Source organism: Astyanax mexicanus, chromosome 1 (assembly GCF_023375975.1).
Source record: "Astyanax mexicanus isolate ESR-SI-001 chromosome 1, AstMex3_surface, whole genome shotgun sequence".
In the NCBI taxonomy this organism is placed as follows: Eukaryota; Metazoa; Chordata; class Actinopteri; order Characiformes; family Acestrorhamphidae; genus Astyanax; species Astyanax mexicanus.
Window position 1 is genome coordinate 77,503,089 of NC_064408.1, and position 22,515 is coordinate 77,525,603.

At 40.0% G+C, this 22,515-nt stretch overlaps 1 protein-coding gene across 3 annotated transcripts in view; it reads left to right on the top strand.

Annotated features, from left to right (window-relative positions):
• The window catches only part of kif26aa (kinesin family member 26Aa), a 95,569-nt gene extending 75,100 nt beyond the window's left edge, over positions 1-20,469 (top strand). For 2 of the 3 annotated variants that reach the window (XM_049483550.1, XM_007258211.4), the window contains 8 exons: positions 777-960; positions 3,998-4,157; positions 4,701-4,863; positions 6,015-9,087; positions 9,907-10,100; positions 13,435-13,455; positions 14,797-14,947; positions 18,895-20,469. In XM_049483550.1, coding sequence (XP_049339507.1) covers positions 777-960; positions 3,998-4,157; positions 4,701-4,863; positions 6,015-9,087; positions 9,907-10,100; positions 13,435-13,455; positions 14,797-14,947; positions 18,895-19,064 — 4,116 coding nt within the window. In that variant the 3' untranslated portion in view covers positions 19,065-20,469. The remainder of the gene's footprint in view (positions 1-776; positions 961-3,997; positions 4,158-4,700; positions 4,864-6,014; positions 9,088-9,906; positions 10,101-13,434; positions 13,456-14,796; positions 14,948-18,894) is intronic. The other variant, XM_049483561.1, reaches the window with a different exon arrangement.
• Positions 20,470-22,515: the final 2,046 nt, after the last annotated feature.

Sequence of the window (22,515 nt, forward strand, 5' to 3'; positions counted from 1 at the left end):
TACCTGCACTTAAACTAAAGCTAGGTATAGCACTACTTTATATAGTTTTTATTTTACTTGCACATTTTTACTAAGTAGTTCTTTTTTTATTTAGTCTAAAAAGTTTAAATTTTTGTATTGTGTATTGTTTTCTTCGTGTGTCCTGATCAAAATACTGAAAGGCGTAGGCTGCTCTGGGTGTCAGGTTTTTAGTATCTACATGTATCCTAGAGGTGTGATTATCAAGAAAAATAACTCCGCCTGATGCTCCCCATGTATTTTGTCAAAGTAATAATCCATCAATCATCAATATTCTTATGGTTTCAACTCATAAACACTCTATTTAAACACTCCATTTTTTAAATTATGAATATATTTAAAGTCTATACATTCAAAAATAAGTTAAAAAAAAAAAAAAAAAAACAGGCGCTTGGTAAAATTTGGACCAAAACATGATCAGTTCCAGGACAATATAAAAATTCTGCTTCCTTCTACATTTTAAATGAATATATTTTTGAGCAGCTGTATGTCTTCTGAAGTAAAAGAGCTCAGGGCATGTGTCTGTCTGATATAATTACTGTGTTATAAGACCTGAAAGAGAGAGAACTGACAAAAACGGAGAAAAAACACACCGAAACAGCCTAGGGTTCAAATGGTTAATAGTTGTAAATAGTATTGTGTGTTCTTGCCTGGTCTATGTAATGTGTCTCACCAAGAAAAAAAAATGTGTGAGTTCTGTATAATAGAAGTGATTCTGATTCTGATTCTTTATCTGGTGAATTGTTCTCTGTGTGTAGCTGCAGAATCAGAGTGAGCTGAGGGCGTGTTCTGCAGAGAGAGCTGCTTTTTTCCTGGACTCAGCTTTAGCAGCACGGAGCACCAGCAAACCTGAGTGTGAAGATGAGCAGCGGTGTAACTCCCACATGCTCTTCACCCTGCATATCACCCAGTACCGCATGGAGAAGAGCGCCAAGGGAGGAAGTACGGCCTCATGTGATTTTCTGTGTGCATGTTTGTGTGCATATGTGAGAGTGAGAGAGAAAGAGAGAGCGAGAGAGAGAGAGAGAGAGATTGTTTTTAGAATAATAATAATGAGAAGAAGAAAATATTACACCTATGCAGCCTGTAATAAAAACCCACTAAGAAACACGTCAAATAGAAAACTGCATCAGTTTGATTTGAAAAAAATCTCCATAATTCAACCTTTAAAACTCTTTGTTGTTCTAAGGTAACGTGCAGAGTCTGAATTATTCACGCTAGGGATGATAGTAATCATATAGAAGCTTTCAATACCCTCAACTCTCCCTTTCAAAAACCTATTACACAAACACGGTTACAAATAATCTCCCCGCTGCCTTTTTTATTTATTTTTTCCAATTTAGTCATTTTCCAATTTCTTCCCACCAGTAAGGACTACCCTCTCACACAGTGTTACCAGCACTGTGAGCGTGAAGTAAGCCTCTGCTCTTTCTGAGTCACATGAAAACAGCCAATCACGTCTTTCAGAACTTTCTGTTGGAAAGCTGAACGTGCTGAACAGTCGCCCACGCTGGGTAGCGTAGCGTAATCGGGGAGCGAGCGTGAAGCTCTCAGATTCTGCTCTTTTCGCTTCCATGCAGAGCAGAGAGGAACATGAAAGTCAAAAATATACTCACATTTTTTTTTTTTTTTTTTAGATTTACCACCATTTTTTACTTCACATTACCCAAGCTGATCAGGCTGGTTATGCTAGTTTACTAGCTTAGCTTTTGAATTCCCTTATGAGCTTTTGTCAACTCTCATGACCGGTAAGACTAATCTGGATGACCAGCATGTTGAGCATGAGCAAAATCAAATGCAACACACAGTGTTCCAGCCAAGAGCTGGTTAACCAGTATAAGGTACATTATTTTTTTACTTGGTTAGACAAAGTTTTAACCACTTTGACCATTACAAACCAGTTTAAACCATCTGAAACCAATTAAAGCTACATTTGAGATTTTTACATTTGGATTTTCTAGCAGGGGTATGTAGATGTATAGATATAAAGATGTAATCAACTGTTATTGCTAGTTTATATCAAATTTGCACCATTTCACATCTACACATTCTGAATGCCTGAATGTTACATTTGTATGCTTATGGTGCTTTTGAATGATGATGCAAAAAGTTCATTTGCCCTCAGATGAACTTAAAATAGCATTTAGCATTTAGAATAAAGTATTGCATTACTTGGATGGTCCATTATGGATGCTATTATAGATGTTCACCTTCAATGTTCAGCTGACATTTAACTTTAACATTAAACAAATATCTTTTGAATGCAACTGAACTTTCAGCTGAAAATAAATGAGTCTCAGTGCTTATGCTAACCTTAACCGTAACCCTAAATATAAACCAAACCCTAACATTAACCTAAAACTTAAATCTAACCCTAAAATGAACATAAAATTTTAATCTAACTCAACCTTAAATCAACCCTAAATCTAACACAAACCCTAAAATTAACCTAGAGCTAAAATCTAACCCTAAAATTAGTTTTTAATAGTTAATGTTATGGTTTGGTTTAGGATTAGGTGTAGAGTTAAATTCAACAGAAAATTATTTACATTCAACTAAGCATTAAATTGCCTTTAATGTACATCTTGTTAAATGTTAGTTGAGTGTTCTGAATATTATTAATAATAAAAAACAAATGTATGCAGCGTTTGCTGAAGCGTCATTAATTTACAGTATCAAACAAAATAAAAAGCCTGTTCTGACAAAAATAACATTATCCTTCGACATTTTCTAAGCTTCCATCACCTTTTCCTTCAGTCGCGCATTAATTACCACATTTTTTTTTTTGCTTTGTTGGTAATGACTGCACAAGAATACAAATGATGAATAGAGCTTGTTCAGTTTTATTTAGAGGCACGACCTGCGCATCGCGTTAGTCTATCAACATTTGAATTATCATTAGAATTTCACTCCTGTCGCAGGGGTGCAAGCTGGGCGCTGGCCGCTGCCAGAATAAATTTCAATATGTAATGAGGTTAAAGTCTCTTCTTCTGGGATGTTTATGGAGCTTGACATGAGTGAGAGGCTAGTTTGCATTCCTCCCTCCACAGAGGCTTGTTGACGCAAGGTTAATGGCCTCCTCCTCGTTCTCTGTGTGAAATAATTGCATTACTTTTGTCCCTTAATGACAGCAGGTTTACAACTATCGGCCTACGTGGGAATATAGTCTAAGTTTACTGTTAATAGTAAAGACTGCAGAGTTAAATGAGTAGCTGCTCTAGAGTGTACATTTAACGGTTGCGTTCCCTGCTGAAAAAATCCAGTTCAAGACCAGCGTTTGATGGAAGCATGTTTCAGAGGTTCTGAGCTAGTCTTTGTTCATCCAGACATATTATATGATACTGGTAAGCTAGCTGATACACCAGCTTTTCACCAACATACACCGTAAAAATAAAAAAGTTGAGAAAACTCAATTTTTTTTAAGAGAGCACTTAAAAATCATGAGTTTCTTAGATTTTACCAAATTGAAAACCTCTGAAATATAATTAAAAAGAAGATCGATGATCACAAGCCATCAAACCCAGCTGAACTGAATGAATTTTTTGCATCAGGAGTAAAGGCATAAAGTTATCCAAAAGCAGTGTGTAAGACTGGTGGAGGGGAACATGCTAAGATGCATTAAAGCATTATTCCACCAAATATAGGTTTCTGAGCTCTTAAAACTTCATGAATCCTAATATGAACTTGTTTTCTTTGCAGTTTTTGAGATCTGAAAGCTTTGCATCTTTTTTATTATTTCATCCATTTCTCATTTTCTGCAAATAAAAGCTCTAAATGACAACATTTTTATTTGGAATTTAGGAGAAATGTTGTCCGTAGTTTATAGAATAAAACAACAAGGTTCATTTTACTCAGATATATACCTATAAAAAGCAAAAACATAGAAACTGATCCAGAAACTGAAGTGTAACTGAATTCTAAACATTAAGTCCTATTTTAACAGGTATATATGTATGTGTATAATCTCTGTCTCCTGTAGTGTCTGGTGGTAGGAGTCGCCTGCACCTCCTGGACCTAGGCAGCTGTGAATCTGACCTCAGCAAGACAAGAGACGGAGGAGGGGGACAGTGTCTTTCACTCTCTGCCCTTGGGAATGTCATTCTTGCTTTGGCAAACGGTGCCAAGCATGTTCCGTACAGGTATGCCCAGAGCGACACTCGGTAACGATTCACCACACAGCCAGTGGGGTTTGACAGCTCAGCTCAGATCAGCTCAGCTCAATAGCGTGTGCTGATGTATCTGAGAGCAGCTATATAGCCTCACTGCTCGGTGTATACATGAATTCAGTTCTCATATCCCTCAGATCAATGAAGCCAATTAGCCCTGTTGCAGGAGTCAGAGGGGTAAGCCATCAAAGGAGGAGATGGATAGAGGTGGGATGATACTGGTAGAAATTTGGCTCGAGAAATGGCTGGAGCTTTATTGAATGAGGAACGTGAGGGATTCTAGGGAAGTGATGAAAGCAGCTGAGAAAGATAACAAGAATGCAGTGCATGTTCTCCCAGTAGAAAAACATGGGAGCTAAGAGTTAAAACTGAGAAAGCTAGTAGTAGTAGTATCCTGCCTGTGACCAGCATCAGCTTTCTATGATCTTAGGGAAACAGGGATTGAGTTTCACGTGATCCAGCATCTTCAGTATCTTCTTTGGGTAATGAAAGGCCTTTTTTTCATGTATAATTCAGGGACAGCAAGCTCACCATGTTGCTGAGGGAGTCACTGGGCAACATCAACTGCAGAACAACCATGATTGCCCACATCTCTGATTCGCCAGCCAATTACACAGAGTCACTCTCCACTGTTCAACTAGCCTCCCGCATCCACCGCATGAGGAAGAAGAAATCAAAGGTACGATCTTCATTTCATTGCTTTTTATGTAGCTTATCTGATTTACATATTAAATGGTGTCTGTTTTTCTGTAAAACATACCTATGGCTTGGTTCTTCGTGACTCAATTATAGACTTAATTTTCAGTGACAGAGAAAAAAAGCTTCTTTAGTTAGTATTTATGCTTTTCATAAGGTATTATTTCACATGGACCTCCTCAAAACACGATAATCAATCAGTTATCTTGTAATTATCTGAAAAAACCTTATAATTTCTTTAAGACAATTGGCTATTAAAGCAGTTCCAGATTTTCTATATAGGTGTTTTACCCTTTCTTTTGAATATACAAATGGTACAACATTTATTTGTAAACTGAACAGAAGTGGTAATCAATGTGTAATGCATCATAGTCAGGATTCAAATGCAGAGAGGTTTTATTTGACATAAAAGAAACAAACAAAGCAACTAAAACACAATAAAACGAAACAACAAAAGACTATGGCAAGAAAACAAAAGCCTAACCAACAACTTAACAACAAACCAGAAAGCAGAAACACAACTGGAACAAACAAAGCACAAACGAACAGCTCAGCAAAAGCAAGCACATCAGAGAACAAAGGAAAACATAGGGTTATACACCGACATAGACAAGGAACACCTGGGGTAAGATAACGAGAGGGCAGGATAACAAATGAAACAGGTGGAAACACTATAGCAGGGAGGGTCTTGCGCTGAGAGAAAACAATAACAAAAACAGGGCCATGTGCTTAAAGAGCACATGGCATGGAAAACAAGACAGGAAAACACAAGACAGGAACAAAAAGGACCAAGAAAAGAACAAGCACAACAAACATAGGCTAAGGTGTAACACAATGTTGCTGTTCCTGAGGGAGAATATAATTCTTTCAGATTACAGATACATATTTCAAAACATACTTAAACAGCATTTGACATCTATTAGTATGTGACAGACTGCATCATTTGGAATGGAAACATAAAAGCCAATATATTGTTTTAACATTAGAGCTTGTCACGCCTTTGGAGTGCACTTTTAACCTTTCCTCATATTGACAAGTAATTATAGAGAAACTGAATTGATTGTGCATAGCGAGAGGTACTTAACCTCTTTAATGTCCTGATCTCAGTGTATTTTAATTTCCTGTTTCCCACAGTACACCTCCAGTTCATCAGGAGGGGAGAGCTCTTGTGAGGAGGGACAAATCCGACAGCCGGCTCATTTGAGACCCTTCCACCCAAGGACGGTGGCTCTAGACCCAGAGCACCCTGCCCTTTTGTCCAGTGACCCAGACTACTCCTCGAGCAGCGAGCACTCCTGTGATACAGTCATCTATGTGGGTCCTGGAGGAGCTCCGATGTCTGACCGTGAGCTCAGTGACAATGAGGGACCTCCTGCTTTTGTGCCCATCATTCCCTCGTTGAACAAAAAACGTGCAAACGCTCCCAAATCCGATGGCGATCATTTGAAATGTAACACTTTCGCAGAACTACAAGAGCGACTTGAGTGTATCGATGGAAGTGAGAGCACATCTGTATTCCCTGGTGAAGGGAAAGCACCCCAGACAGTCCCCAAAGCTCAGCAAAGTGGAGCTGGAAAAGCGACAGAGGGGACTGCTGTATCTTCTAAGACAGCTAAATCCTCCCTCCAAAAGCCTGCTTACATGGAACATTGCAAATTGCCCTCAGACGGAGCTTCATCTGAGGCTTCAGCTCAAGACTCTGAACCAGTTGTAAGAGAGAAGGTCTACCTCAGCAAAGGGCCTTTACAAAAAACCCACACCTCCCTCTCGCTGCACAGAACCTCAAATGTGGTCACTGATAGTAGTGGCTTAGCCACAAGAACACCTCCAGTGGGTATGAGCCAACAAGCCCTCAGGCAAGGGGAACATGCTTGTTCTCCAGTCCTTGACCGACCTCATCATCTGAGTAGGAGTCCCATGGAGGTGAGCCACCTCCGAGCTGCCCTGAGGAGCAGATGCCTAGACAGGGAGGTTTTAAGGACAACTGTCACTCTTCAGCAGCCAGTGGAGCTGAATGGGGAGGATGAACTAGTGTTCACTGTGGTTGAGGAGCTGCCAGCTGGTCTCATTCCAGACAACGGCCGACCATCAAGTATAATCAGCTTCAACAGCGACTGTTCCTTGCAGGCTCTAGCCTCAGGCTCACGCCCAGTCAGTATAATCAGCAGTATCAACGATGAGTTTGATGCCTATACATCCCAAATCGACAGTGCACGGATAAGCCACGCAAGGTCAAAAGAAGAGCTGTCTGCTGGACACAGTGTAGTTCAATCTTCCAAAGGTTTATGGAGCAGCACATCAAACGTTGGTACCACGCATACTGATGGCACATATTCAGCAAGGTGCCTTTCATCCAAGGAACGACCTGAAAATAAATCAACAGTGGATTTATCTGGTGTTTTACACATGGAGTCTTTCTCCCAGCAAGGCACAAAAAGCTCATTCAGTGACAGTGCAATCTGTTTCTCAGAATTAGACTATGAGTCGACACCTTCTGAAAAAATGTCTATGACTAAGTGCCCACCACCTCTTGACACTGCCAGAACATCACTGAGAGGTCACAAGCCTGGAAAGTCTAATACCCTCAGCTCCACACAATCCATCCAGATGTCCGGCATTGCCCACTCTACTCTCCCTAGAAAAAACAAGCCTACCTCATCCGTTGCCTCAACCAGCATTAGCAGCCGTGAGTTACAGCAACAAGGAAGCAGGACAGATGAACAATGGTCGCATACCAGCAGCCAGTTAGAGTCAAGAAGTACGGAGTTCATTTGTGCCGGCAAGCCACCTAGAAGCAACTTCAGTGGAATTCCATCCAGAAAGATTGGTGGAAATAGCAACAGTGTTCCACGGCCTCCCAAAATACCCATATCTTCCTCCACACAGAGGGTCGTGGATGGCTGTGAGAAATCCAGCGTTAAGAAAGGAGAGACCCTCAGCAGAATGCCTCAGCTCAGAAGAGGAGCCACAACACTTGGTGTGGTCTCAGTGCCTCAGAGCTCTACAGAAACCAGGTGGGGTCATGATACCATGCAAACAAGTGCTAGTTTAAAATTCTCATCTTTAGGAAAGCGAGCAAATGGACAGAAGGGCAGCATGCTTCCAAAATCCGGCAGCATGTCTCCCCCTGCCCCTCCTCTGAGAAAATCCAGCCTAGACCAAAGGACACGGGTTTTGGTGTCCCCTAGTGCCTTAAGGTCATTGGGCAATGATGCAACTAGATCATCCTCATCCAAAGCATCGGCCTCTGAGGAAGATTTTGATGTGCGACTAAGAGGGGAATCGTTTAGCTTCAAATCATCCAGCTTAAAGGCAGGATCTAGTCTTCAGACAAGAGGAACCAAAGGAGACACTGGGAGATACTTTGGCAGTCTTTTATCCCTTGAAAGATGCGAAAGCTTAACATCAGTTGGATCTAAACAAGGAACATTAAGAGAGAGCAGTAGTGCCAATCTGGGCAGTGGAAGTGGAAGGTCTACTCGGACTGTGCCCAGACTTGGAGTAACCAGCTCTACATCTTTGCCCATCTCTCCGCCATCGACTGCTTCGGCTGGAGTCAGCAAGCTGGGGCAGATCAAGGCCAGTATTACCCCTAGAGTCATTGCTGGCAATGGAAACAAAAAGTCCTTGTCTACAAGCGGCTCCAAACCTCTGAGCTCCACCAAATCGATTTCCACCTCAACCACACGGAACACCAGTCTACCTCCAACTGGAAAAACTCCAACTCGTTCTGTTATCGGTTCAAATGGCAAACCGGGCAAGGGCACCATTATGGGCACTAAACAAGCGGTCCGTGCAGCTAACAGCCGGGTTAGCGAGTTAGCATCTGGCAGCTCCAAGAAACACATCAAGGGATCTGGTGATCAAGCAGGCAGCTGCAGTGAATTTGGCCCGACTCACAGCGAACCCTCAATGCCTTCTGCACTGCCCTCGCCCTACAGCAAGATCACTGCCCCTCGGCGACCTCAGCGCTACAGCAGTGGCCACGGCAGCGACAACAGCAGTGTTCTTAGCGGGGAGCTGCCTCCAGCCATGGGCCGCACCGCACTCTTCTACCACAGCGGAGGGAGCAGCGGTTACGAGAGCATGATCAGGGACAGTGAGACTACAGGCAGTGCGTCATCGGCTCACGACTCCATGAGCGAGAGTGGAGTGTCTACCTCCAGCCGTGCCAAGGTCTCCAAGTCTCCCAAAAAGCGAGCCAATGGTAGGTTTCATTTCCAAAGCACCCAGGAGCTAATGCATTTTAAACTGAACTTTCCAAAGAAATGATGTCTGGCTTAGATACCAGAAATATTCAATCATAGCTTAGAAATATAGATGCTGAAATGCTTTCCTTCACTTACTTATTTCATCTAAGGGTGAAATTAGATGCCTGGCACTTTTCTTAGTGCTTTCAAGGACATATCTCTGCTTCTGCCTAGATTGCTTCATCTAACAGTGTGTGCCTCACTGACAGTACTGCTGATTTCCTCTCACACTTAATACACTCTTGCACGCTTGTGTGCAAAATTACTTATTTAAAATGTAATGTTAACCAAATATTACAAACACGCTTCACCGTTGCCTGGGGTCATCAAGCAGCTCAAATAATACTGATGCATGCCTGAACTGTAATCAGAGGATCATAATTACATTCCTATGAATGACTGCACGATTTGCATGTGGACCCATCCTGCTGTTTATACTCTTACTACTATCACAAACGCTGTTTAACGCATGGCTCCGTGACATTGTGAAGTTAAACGGTGTACCTTTGTGTAGCGTACCTGAAGGTCCTTCCACCTCACTGAGATTTGTGCGCAGCTCTGTAATTAATTTTTGAAGTAAAGGCGGAAGATACCGACTTGCCCTTAATGCATATGTTATCAGAGTCCACTGCTATTTTGAAATCGCTTCTACTTTTAAATGCTGTAACTGCATTCCAGCCTCATACATATTTAAAAGCATGCCTACGTACCCACGGATATTCCGGGTGTGCATCTTCGGCCCAGATGTAGAGCATTGCCCTGTCTGACCCCTCCAGGCCTGCAGCGGCGGCGGCTGATCCCTGCTCCCCTGCCGGACACTTCTTCACTGGGCAGGAAGGCTGGGGCTGCAGGCCAGTGGGTCGATCTGCCTCCGCTGGGAGGAACCCTGAAGGAGGCCTTTGAGATAAAGGTGTACGAGATTGACGATGTGGAGCGGCTGCAGAGGCGCAAGGAGGGCATGGCCACCGAGGTAAGAGCACTCTGGATTTTTCTAAATCTGCATTAGGGGTGGGCGATATGAGCCTAAAAAAAAAATAGCATAATATAACTGGGTATCTTTGCAATAACAATATTCTTTAATGTATAATGTAGAAATTTACTATAAGAATATTATCACTGTCCAATGAAAAACATGCATCTCCATAAAAGCAACTTTACAGAAGAGAGATACAACCTTTATATCCCTCTATGGCACAGTGTTGCCCTCAGGCAACAAACCAAATTTTTGGTTATGAGATGTACAAGTGAGTCATAAATAAAAATGTGTATATGTGCAAGAATATGTAAAGAAGTATATTGGGCTGCTTATATTACTTAATATATTAAGTAATGATCAGTTTGTTATAAAAAATAGAAATTTAGCTATATTTGATATATCCACAGGAACCACCAATCTTTCAAAAATTATATTTGTCCTCCAAAAAATATAATTCATGCCATAGAGGGTTAACTTTCAATGGAAGTAAATGTAAAAAAAAAAAAGTTTAGGTCAGGTAATTTTGGAGAATTTCTTTTGGTCTATTAATCAAGAAATTGTAACAGTGTAAGAGACAGTTTGTGTATTCAAAATATGTTGTGAACTAAAAATCGTCAAAAATGCAGATGCTTGTTTTTCATTGGACAGAAACGATGTACTACTGCAGTAACATAAGTAAATATAAATAAGTTTTATCTAGTATAAATATAACAGTTTCAAACTGTTTCTTAACAGTAAGTAGAACAAAAATAATCTATAAGCGTTTGTCTATTTTGTAAACAGTTACCAAGACTTAACAATTAAAATCTACCACAAAACTAAATAAACTGCAAATTAAACTGCAAACAATTAATTAAAAGTAAATGCAGTTAATAACAAAACAAATACAGGGTAGACTATCGTGATATCTTTTTGGGTAAAGATTTTGGCGATATTACTGCATATGATATGTATGGTACAATATGGCACACCCCTAATCTGCATGCATGATAAATGTAGACCTGTAGAAGAGTCATTACAGGCAGTGAGCGGCCTGATCGCATGCTGTTGGAGTGTTTTGTTTGTGCAGCTGTGGAATCGTGTTATTACTGTTTTTACTGTATTTTTTGTGTGGAGTCACTCCCTCATTGTGTGTGTACTTAAATCGTGGTCATCACCTAGAATCATTTTGAAGATGGTTCTTTCGTTTGTGTGTGTTTATTCTGTTGGAACTGCTGGGTGTGTTTTCCTCAGATCTGTTGTTTTAATGTTATATGGAATATATAAATGATCATAAACATTTCAGCTAATTTATTATTATTTAGGGGAAGCTGATTTTAATTATTCAATTTCGTCCCTGTTTAAAGAAGTTCCAAGTGGGTTTGTGTGTCCTGCATCGGACACGGTCACAGTGTGATGACTTAAAGAGGACAGCCTATCTCATTGTTCCTAATTGAGCGTGGCATTAATTAAAAATCACAAGCATCAGTGGAGATGTTCAATATTTCTCTCTCCGCCCTCATTTGGAAGAGTGCGGGGCATTAGCATTAGTCAGGAATGGAGGATATCTCAGGCACTATTACTGATGGATCCTAATTGATTTGAATATGACTGATAGATAAAGCTTGGGTGGGCTGGTGCTGCGGCTCAGAGCGAGGGTGGGGTCTCGTGATGAATGAGGTGTGGCCGCTCAATCTGCGGTCGGCCGGATGGCTCTTTATGGGGCGCTCTGTGCTGCATAGCCACGGGTCATTAACCTTCCCCGCAAGCCCGACACCCCGTGCCCTGCCAATTGTGTGGAGAAGACATTAACTCCATCCAAAGGTGCCGTGATTTATTTTCAATTAAGAGCAGACGACCTCAGATGCATGTTTGAGAGCTTGGCAGCTCATACTCTGAGAAAGTGCCTTTCACTCTGGTGTAATGTCTACTGTATACAGCTCTGAATATACAAGCTGAACTAGAGCTTAGATTCTGTGCCCGAACCCGACCTGACCCGAAATCGGGTCGGTTCGGGCCGAGATTTCCCACCACATTCCTCGGGCCGGGTCGGGCTCCAGAAAATAGTCTGAGATCTAGGCGTCTGTTTTTATTTATATTTTTATTTTTAAATAAAATTACGAAAACTGAAAGTGAAACTAAACTAATTTATTTATAAGCGCTGTTTTCACTACCGCAGTTCTACAGCGGGGGTGTTGTGCCGATTCTGTCCGCGAAGCGGGAGTCGGATTCAGCAGAGAGTCGGATTCGGCACAAGCGTGGCAGCACCTCGCGGTCCGCGGTGTTAGTTGTAAGCGCTCGCGCTAGCCGCAAAATACGACAGAAAACACTGAGGGAGCTGCAGAATTATGTATGGGACTAGAATATGAGCACGAGGAGATCAAAGAGAACCTTTACCTGTGAGTAGCTCATCAGAACACGCAAATCTCTCTTTCTCTCTCTCTCTCTCTCTCTCTCTCTCTCTCTCGCACATGAACTCCTCCACGTTTGACCTGCAACACTGTGTTTAGCTGTTCTTAAAAATAATTTTAATTAAATAATATTTCTATGCTTCTATATTAGTGTTATTTAACATAATTCTGATCATATTTCGCTCATTCAAACAGCCCGAAAACAGCCAGTTTATGGGGCGGATCGGGCTCGGGCTCATAATGATAGTTCATGGTTCGGGTTGAGTTGGGCTCGGGCAGAACGTGCACGGGCTCGGGCTGGGTCGGGTTGGATTTTTTGGGCCCGATCTAACCTCTAAGCTGAACTGCTTGAGTTTTTGCACCAGGAGTGGCATAAAGTTATCCAAAATCAGTGTGTAAGACTGGTGGAGGAGAACATGCCAAAATACAGGAAAACTGTGCCTAAAAACAGGGTTATTCCACCAAATATTGATTTCTGAACTCTTAAAACTTTATGAATATGAACTTGTTTTCTTTGCAATTTTTGAGGTCTGAAAGCTCTGCATCTTATATTGTTATTTCAGCCATTTCTTGTTTTTTTGCAAATAAATGACCATTTTTTTTATTTGGAATTTGGGAGAAATGTCTGTAGTTTATAGAACAAAACAACAATGTTCATTTTACTCAAACATATATCTATAAATAGCAAAATCATAGAAATTATTCAAAAACTACTGAAGTGGTCTCTTATTTTTTCCAGAGCTGTATATATATGTGCATATGTGTGTGTGTGAAGGGGGAGTGAAGGTTTAATGAGTGCCACAATATTCTCATTTACGTTATATGAGATTCTGAGACAGAACGACAGAGCCTTCATCTCATCTTCATTGTGTGTCTTGCTATATTTGCATTAGCATACTCAAACATCTCTCTCTTTCCTCCCTCCCATTTCCTGTCAGCCATTTCAGGATGTTGAAAAGGTATGTTCATTAGAGTGGATGGGTGTGGCCTGACTTGTGAAAATGCACAAAGCTAACAGAGCTGGTGTGCAGAATTTACACACAGGCCAGAACCTTCACACACGGCATGATGAGTGATATTTAAATTGAGCAACACTGTTTGGTAAAGGACTTTATAAAACAGTATAGATTGGGAAAATAAGTATTTGATACACAAGTTTTCCCATCTACAAAAAACGTACAGGTCTGTAATGTTTAGCATGTATACACTTCAACTGTAAAAGACAGAATCCAAACAAATACAGAAAATCATATTTTATTATTTTTAAATATTGAATTTGCATTTTATTGCATGGAATAAGTATTTGATCACCTGACAACCAGCAAGAATCCTGGCTCTCACAGGCCTGTTAGTGTTTCTTTAAGAAGCTCTCCTATTCTGTTCTCCTTACCTGTTTTAATTACACCGGTACACCCATACAAGGGCTGGGATTGGCTCCAGAAAAATAGGCAAGCAGATTTTGGCCGGGTCTTCCAGCATGACAATGACCCAAAACACAAAGCTTCCAGTCTCCAAACCTAAACCCAATAGAAAATCTTTGGAGGGAGCTGAAACTGGATATTGCCCAGCAACAGGCTCGAAACCTGAAAGATCTGGAAAAGATCTGTATGGAAGATTGGGGACAAAAATCCATTTTGCAGTGTGTGTGAAAACTTGGTCAAAAACTACAGGAAACGTCCGACCTCTGTAATTAAGTTCTGGTTTTCTATTGTATTAAATACTTATTTCATGCAATAAAATGCAAATATTATTTGTTTTCCATCCTACAATGTGGTTTCTGGATTTTCTCTCACAGTTAAAGTGTACCTTCAATTTAAAAATGACCGATTCTCTAATCTTTGTAGGTGGAAAAACTAGCAAAATCTTCAGCGTATTTAATACTTATTTTGCCCACTGTTCGCAGTCTTTGTTTCAGTGGTAGAACACAAAGAGCAGGAATTCAGATAATCTGTATTGTCATTCTACTTTTCACTAACCTGTTTCTCATTGACATGGTCTCTTCTCTTAATCCCAAACATTCCTGCAGGAGCTTTAGGGCTAGCGAGGGCTTAGGCTAATTTTATTTCCAGCTCAGGCGTAATTAATCCGGAGCAGTGCACAGGTTATTCGTGACTCCGTTGGCTTTAAGCCCCGGTGTTGTAAACGTGCACCTACAGCAGAGCCCTCAGTAGTGAACAGGTGTCTGCCGCAGGTCCCCAGGCTTTGCTTGGCAGTTGATCAGCAGTGCACATGCTGAGCTCTACAGTTTCCTAAGCACAGCACAGCCATCACTCACCTCCCGTCACTGTTCATCTTCACAGGGCTTGCAGTACTTTAACGCTCGCCTCAGGATGCTGGAGAAGCGGCAGCAGCAGATCAGGGAGCTGCGGGTCAAGCACGAGAAGCTGAAGAGGGAACTGGAGGATGCTAAGACCCGGCTAATGCTGGACCCCGCTAAATGGATGGGAGAGTGTGAGTTATCTTACTTTCTTGTAGTAGAGCTAATTTACCATACTGTAAAAAGTAATGCAGTGAATTCAATGTACATATGTACCATATTTCCACGCTACATCAAGAAATTTTAATTTAAGGCAAATTTTATTCACTTGCTAATAATTGTGTTGGAAAAAAAATATGTTATGACTTCCTAAAGTTAATGATCCAGCTTAATCTGGACCTTTTGGAGTTTGAATTTAGTGCATTACTTCTTCTCTGTGCATATTATGTTTTTTAAGCTTCTAGGGGGGGAAAGTAATGTGATACTCATTATCATGATAGCTCTTGTGAGGGCTCATTTGTCACCAGGGGCATTTGTTTAGGCTTTGTGTATTAGTGTGCCATTGTCACCAAAGCAGAAATGCTAACTAGATCAAAGACAGCATAAATGGCTTTAAGGCTGTGTTACTGACAGTGTAGCATTATCTTTAGAGCTGAGTGGGCTAATTATCCCCTTTAGGACCTTAAACTGAGTTTTAGAACTTAGCGATTTGTGTTTTGAACGAAATATGCTGAGGTAATGAGAAAAGCAAGCTAGCAATAATAGCATTTAACCAAAATCCATCATAGAGACTTAAAGTATCTATCAATTTAACTTGTTTCCTTTTGCACAGGACAACTGTTAAACCAGTTACATATTTGCTGGCTTACATAGTTTAGAATCTTTTTGCCCTTTAGCATGTATGCTAGTGCTAGCTTTTAACAACCTAATAAAACTAATGGGCACAAGCACTTGGAGGGTCTCTCAGATTTAAAGCCATAGTGAATCATAAATAATAGGTCATCATTTTATATCCGTGGTGTGGTGTTTGTTTTTGTGGTGGGCACAGAATGTTAGCGTAGGTAATACTGAGATAATTGAGCATCTTTGCTTTTGTGATTGGTCGGAATAGGCAGAAATGGAGGTCAGACATAATATTACTGATCAATTATCTATTTATGCGTAACATTGTAATAAGATAATATAATTAAAAATATAATAACTGCAGTATCACAAGAGTGATAACAGGACAATGCAAAAGAGTAATAACACCATAAAACTGTAATAACATATTTATGCAATACCATAGTCATAAAACAATAGTAATAACAGTGCAATTGACACCACACTACTTCTATGACCAACATTTTAACAATCATCTAGCAACAACTTTCCATTCATTTATTTTCTTTCTGTCTGTGTGTGTGTGTGTCTTTATTGTAATTTTAATGTATCTGGGGGCTCCAAGTGGTCCAGCAGCCTAAGAGCTACCACTATGATCAGGAGATTGCCGGTTCGAATCCTGTTTATGTAGCTTGCCATCAGCAATGCTGCATTAGCAGCATTTCTAGAAGAGCCGGTGTCTGACTTCACGCTAGTCTTTACCCTCCTGGTGTGTTGGGGCATTACTAGTGATAGGGGGAGTCCTAATGAGTGAGTTGGGCAACTGGCCGTGTAAATTGGGGAGAAAATGGGATAAAAATGTAAATAAAGTTATAAAAAAATTATATGTATCTAGTTTAACAAATAATTACATTAACTATGTACAAATTACATCCAAATTTACAAAGCCTCAGATATAACTGGGTAAACAGACTTAATAAGTAGTACTTTAAATAAATCCTATGCAGGATATGTATTGGTGGATAAAAAATCATTACATTTACATTTGTGGACGATTATGCCTCTAACCTTAAGCTAAATTATAAATAAGCACGACCTAAGTAAACTGCCCTAGTAGTATTTATAAATACTAACTTATTCGTAGGCCTTGGGTTATTTTCAGGCCGCGGAGAGAAGTATTTGTGGAAATAAAGGTGAATAATGTGATTAGTGTAGCACACTTTGTGGAGAGATAACCAACAGCCTGCAGGGATGAGGATCTGTGGGTTCAGTATCTGTTTTCTTTTGTGCCGTTTTCAGAGGCGTTACTTCGGCTTAGAGGGAGAGAGAAAGAGGCAGAGCAGCAGCAGAGAACACAAAGAATGTTATTTAATAAAGAAGCATTGAAATTGCAAGTGGATAGAGAGAGCGAGCGTGAGAATGAAGGATAGTGTGTGTGTGTGTGTGTGTGTGTGTGTGTGAGTGCTGCTCGGTCTGTAAGAATGCTGTGTGTCCTTGAATCAATAAGGCATTATTTTCCCCTCCTGCAATCAGCCCTATCCCTCCGGCCAGGAGGTGTTTACCATTCATCTGTGACTGCTGTCTTGGGTAAAGTCATGATTGGGCCAGTCATGCTTTATAAATCAAGACCCTCTTGAGCGGTGGGTGAATTGAGGGTCTTGTGTGCGTATATGTGTGTGTGTGTGTGTGTGTATATGTGAGAGAACCTTGTTCCACCCCTGGCCTTCACCTCCTCTCATTCCAGTGTGTAACAGTGTCTCATACCTATCAATCCGCCCATCAGAGCTGTGACTTTCACTATAAGGCAGGGGGAGGGAGGTGTTCTGATTATTGACACTGTACACCATGTTTCTGTGTAGTAAATGGTTAAAATAAATGACTTCAGATGTTTTGATTTATGAAGTATACAGGCTGTATTTAATGGTGCATGAATTTATTGACGTCTGCATTACATACTGTATTTGGACCAGCATGAAGGCACTGATAGAACGGCCTGCTCTTCCTACATAATAGCCTTAAAAACAGGACCACAAATTATGTTTAATACTGAACACCCTGAACTTTAGACTTCTTATAATCCATCGTCCAGATCCAGATTCAATGGTGGTTCATATGGGGTAACAGTTTACTTGGATGGTCCATTTGATGGCCTCATTGATGCTCAACTGACAATCAATTAACATTCAACTACATACTCACATATTAAATGCAATTGAACTGAAAGGTGAACATTAATGATTCTCTATTGATTGAAATCCTACATCCAATTCTAACCCAAGTTCTAATTTGAACATTTTAGCATTGGGTTTAGGGTTAGATTTAAAGTTTAGGTTAGGGTTAGGTTTAGAGTATTTGTAGGATTAGATTTTTGGGTTGATTAAGGGTTAAGTTTAGGGTTAGGGTTAGATTTTAGCGTTGATTAAGGGTTAAGTTTAGGGTTAGGGTTAGATTTTAGGGTTGATTAAGGGTTACGTTTAGGGTTAGGGTTAGATTTTAGGGTTGATTAAGGGTTAAGTTTAGGGTTAGGGTTAGACTTTAGGGTTGATTAAGGGTTACGTTTAGGGTTAGGGTTAGATTTTAGGGTTGATTAAGGGTTACGTTTAGGGTTAGGGTTAGATTTTAGGGTTGATTAAGGGTTACGTTTAGGGTTAGGGTTAGATTTTAGGGTTGATTAAGGGTTATGTTTAGGGTTAGATTTTAGGGTTGATCAAGGGGTTAAGTTTAGTGTTAGGTGTCGGGTTGGGTTCTGTTTTAAGTCATTTTTCCACATAAAATTAAGATTTGGGCCATTGTCTGGACAAGCACACAACATAATACCAATACAATCATTGGGAAAGGCTCCTAACCCTACATTTGTCTCCCACTGCAACATCACTAAACTATAAGTCGAACTATATTATCTGTTAACCGCAGTAAATGTACAGACAGGTCATAAGTATGTAGCATTTTGGTTGTCCACCACACTACTTTCAAAACTGAATCAAGTGAAAACACCCAATATGCAAATATATTGTGCCAGAAGCCTACTTTATTTATTATATATTGATCCAACTCAAAGATCTCTGTTTGAATGTATAAGTGGCCACAAATGTTCACTTAACTCAAAATACTTGACTAATGTTCAAATGGAAGTATTCCATTTTTACATACTACAGGCTTAATTTACAGTGGGTTTCCAGTGTTTGCTTATTTTTAATTTATTCTAATGTTTTTACTAGTGCGAAAACCGTTTCTGCTCAAATAAAGAACAACTGCTACAGATAAAGCAAAATTCAGAACTCACATTCTAACATTCTGTGTTCTTCTCTTCCCCCTGCAGTCGATGTGGATCCAGATCTGGACCAGGACTCCCAGGACTACTTGGAGGCTCTGGCTCAGGCCACAGGCGAGCTGGAGTTCTGTGTTAACCTGTGCAAATCTCGCGTCATGCTGGAGACCTGCTTTGACATCATGGCCCCAACATCCCCAGGACAGGAGATGGAGGTGTGAGAGAGAGAGAGAGTGGGGAGACAGATGGAGAAAATATCATCACAGCACCGTTCCTATGCCTTTCTCTTCTTCTCTTTCCTTCTGAGATGTTACTGCTGATGTAGAAACTAAGGACTGGACAGTGTCGTTCTGTAGAGGACGAGTTCTTCTGAGAATCTGGACTTGCTTCTACCTTTATCAAGACAGAGAAAACAGACAACATATACTAAACAAGGTTTCCTCACTCTGTAGAGTGTTAAATGTGGAGATAATGAGGAGAAATAAGCGAAAGAAGGGGGGAATATATCGTCACTGTCCAATGAAAAACATGTATCTTTAAACCTTTACAGGAGAGAGATAAAAGTCATTTTAGGCAATTTTGGAAGATTTCTATTGGTCCATATATCAAGAAATTTTGACAAGTGACAGTTTGGATGTTCAAATTATGGAACAAAAATGGAAATACTTGTTTTTCATTGGACAGCGATGATTTAAAAAAATGAATTTATGTTACCAGAATGTGCCTTGATCTTAACAAATGCAAGGAGTATCTGTCTTTTCTGATTGGTGCTAGTATTAAGCCCACTGAACCTGAGCAAACTCCTTTTGGGAAACAATACACAAAGTATTTTGCAGTGTAAAATAGTGTATACAGTATTTATATGATCTCACAGTATGTAAAAAAAAAGTAACAATTTAGATAACAAACTTTAAAATGTATAGAAAAAAGCAATAAGGTAATTTATTGCCATTTTCAAAACCTTTGCCTTTTTTAATGATGTTTTTAATGACCTCCTGTGGAGCTTTTTACTTTTCTTATCCTTTCTCATGTCTTTTAAACATCATGCAGGAACCTTGTGTATTCATTGGTTTGGGCTCATTTAATGTTCTTGTCAGCCTTTGCCAAAGCTTGTATTGGATGAGCCAACACTGAACCATTAAACCATCTGTACTGACATACCTGTGTTTTAACAAGCTGAGTGTATATACTGTGGGAGTGACTGACCAGATATTACCACGTTATAATGTATGAGACGATTTGCTGTTTGGATATTTTGTGTTTTTTTAATGCAATTTTATGCAAGAATTGATTGCCTCATACTTTTGGAGAAAAGAGGATCTGAAGCTTGTGCTTGCTTTTTACCTGTTTACTTAACAGAAGGACAGAAGGCCTATGTCATCACTGTCCAGGCAAATGTATTAAAAAAAAAACATGTATTTTAATTTTTCTATTTAAATTTTTATATTCCTGTCTATTTTATTTCTTTGTTTATTTATCTATTTATTTATTTTTCATTTGAATGACCTGCCTGTCCTTTACATCATGTTAACATTTCATAATCAATCAGTGGACTAATGAAAATGCTCCAGATTGAATGAAATGTCTTTACATTTACTTACATTAAAAGTCAAGAGTGTTTTTGAATTTTTTGAGTTTATCATTTATCATGCAAATACATGTTTTTTTCTTGTTTTCTTCTTATTATTCCTTTTATGAAAAGAAGATACTCTACATGCTAAAATATATGCGCACTATTGTGCACTTAAAAGAGTTTTCCAGTGATTTTCAATCTGATCAGCTGATCAGTTTGTTGCATATGATCCCCATAAGAATGAAGCATCATCACTGTGATGAACACAGATAACACCTTTTATCATTCCCCTTTACTTATGCTGTGAACAATAAGAGTACTTTATGATACTGATCCATAAGAGTCATAGAAAACATAAAAAAGCAGTGAAGTGCTGACCAATACAGGCTTTTCTTGTAAGTTTAGAATAATTTTACCAGACAGAAAGTATTCTAAATATTCAAATTGTTTATACGTTTTATTTTCAATATCGATTCTTAAAAATCATTTTTCAAGAGTGTAGAAAAAGAAAAACAGTTAACTCAAAGCATACACTCAGCTTAAAGCATTGGGCTTTGATAAGTAATGTAAAGTTAAGGTTTAGCACGAATAGAAGATTTGTTTGGGAGATGGTTATGGTTTTGTGAATTCCTTAGTCAGGAAGAATAAAATTGTAAATTAATATATTTAAAAAAATGAAAGTGAGCAGTACTGGTACATAGTTCAGATCTCCCCCTCCATAAAATTCGATGCAAACGGCGCCCGCTTTGACCGATGTTTTGTCAGATTGTGCTGCCTTGTCAAACCGTGCTTCCCTAGTGTATATTTAAGGTTTCTGTAAAATGCGGAATCAACCGGAGATACAATTTAAACCTACAGTTACTTACACAAGTTAGCTAATGCTAACTAGCTCTGTAAACAGAAGCTGTAAACTGGGTAAACAGAGCACTTAGCTCCTCCTTGGCTAAAGCTCCTAATGCTGTAGCCCAGGTTCAGTGCTGCCTGTGGATGGTCCTGAGCCAGGTGGCTGAGGCCATGAACTCACTGGTTGACGTAGACACCCTAACCTCTCTCTGATCAACTCATTTTTCTGAGGCTTTTCTTTTACTGCTGCAGACAATAGAGGTTGAGGAAGAGTTTCATATGCAGCATATATATACAATTTAGAGAGACCTATAGTATCTCACAAAGATCAAGAAAAGGCTGATTTAAGCGGAATGAGACCTTTAAGTCACTGACCAGGTTTTTTTGTAGATTGGTGACAACATCCTCAGCTTGGAGGCAAATAGGGGATCATTCAATGCATGTAGGTTAACTGCTGAAAGCTGCTCACTGAGCTGTCACCAAGTGATCATTGACGAGGCACAGACACCCGGCAAATATCTAGCAGCCAAAACCAGCGACCAGCGACAGAGAACCATGTGACCATTGACATACTTCAACTCTCATGACAAAACATGTCTTTGGAAAGCAGCCAGTTGGGTCTTTGATTTGCCAAGATTAAAAATTGCGTAATTTGGGACCCTGTGTCTCGAATCAGTCGTGTAGTGTGAAAGTCACAACAACTGAAAGATTCAGAACGTCACATAGTGTGAAACAGGCATAAGAACACCTATGATAGTGACATATAGGTGAGCTTTCAACCGTGCACCATGTAGCTTGATTTAGGACGTGTCAGTGTGTCTTTGCTATCAGGAGGCCACGAAAAAATGTGCCCCAAAATGCACAAAAGACGTATCAATTTTCCTTTTTTTTCTTTTTGTTCTAGTTTTTCTCACATATTTTCCCAACTTACAGAGTCAATTACCCAACCCACTCATTAAGACTCCCCCTATCACTAGTGATGTCCCAACACACCAGGAGGGTTGCCTCCTCTGATACATGTGAATTCAGCCACTACCTCTTTTTAAACTGCTTCTGATGCAGCATTACCGAGTAGCATCACAGCGCACTCTGAGGAAAGCACAGCGATCAGCTCACAGACGCCTGTGCTGATCGACATCACCCTTTGGAGTAATGTGGGGAGAGAGTGCCATCTACCCACCCAGAGAGAGCTCTCTCAGGGCTCTGGCAGCTGGTGGCAAGCTACATGAATGGGATTCGAACCAGCGATCTCCCAT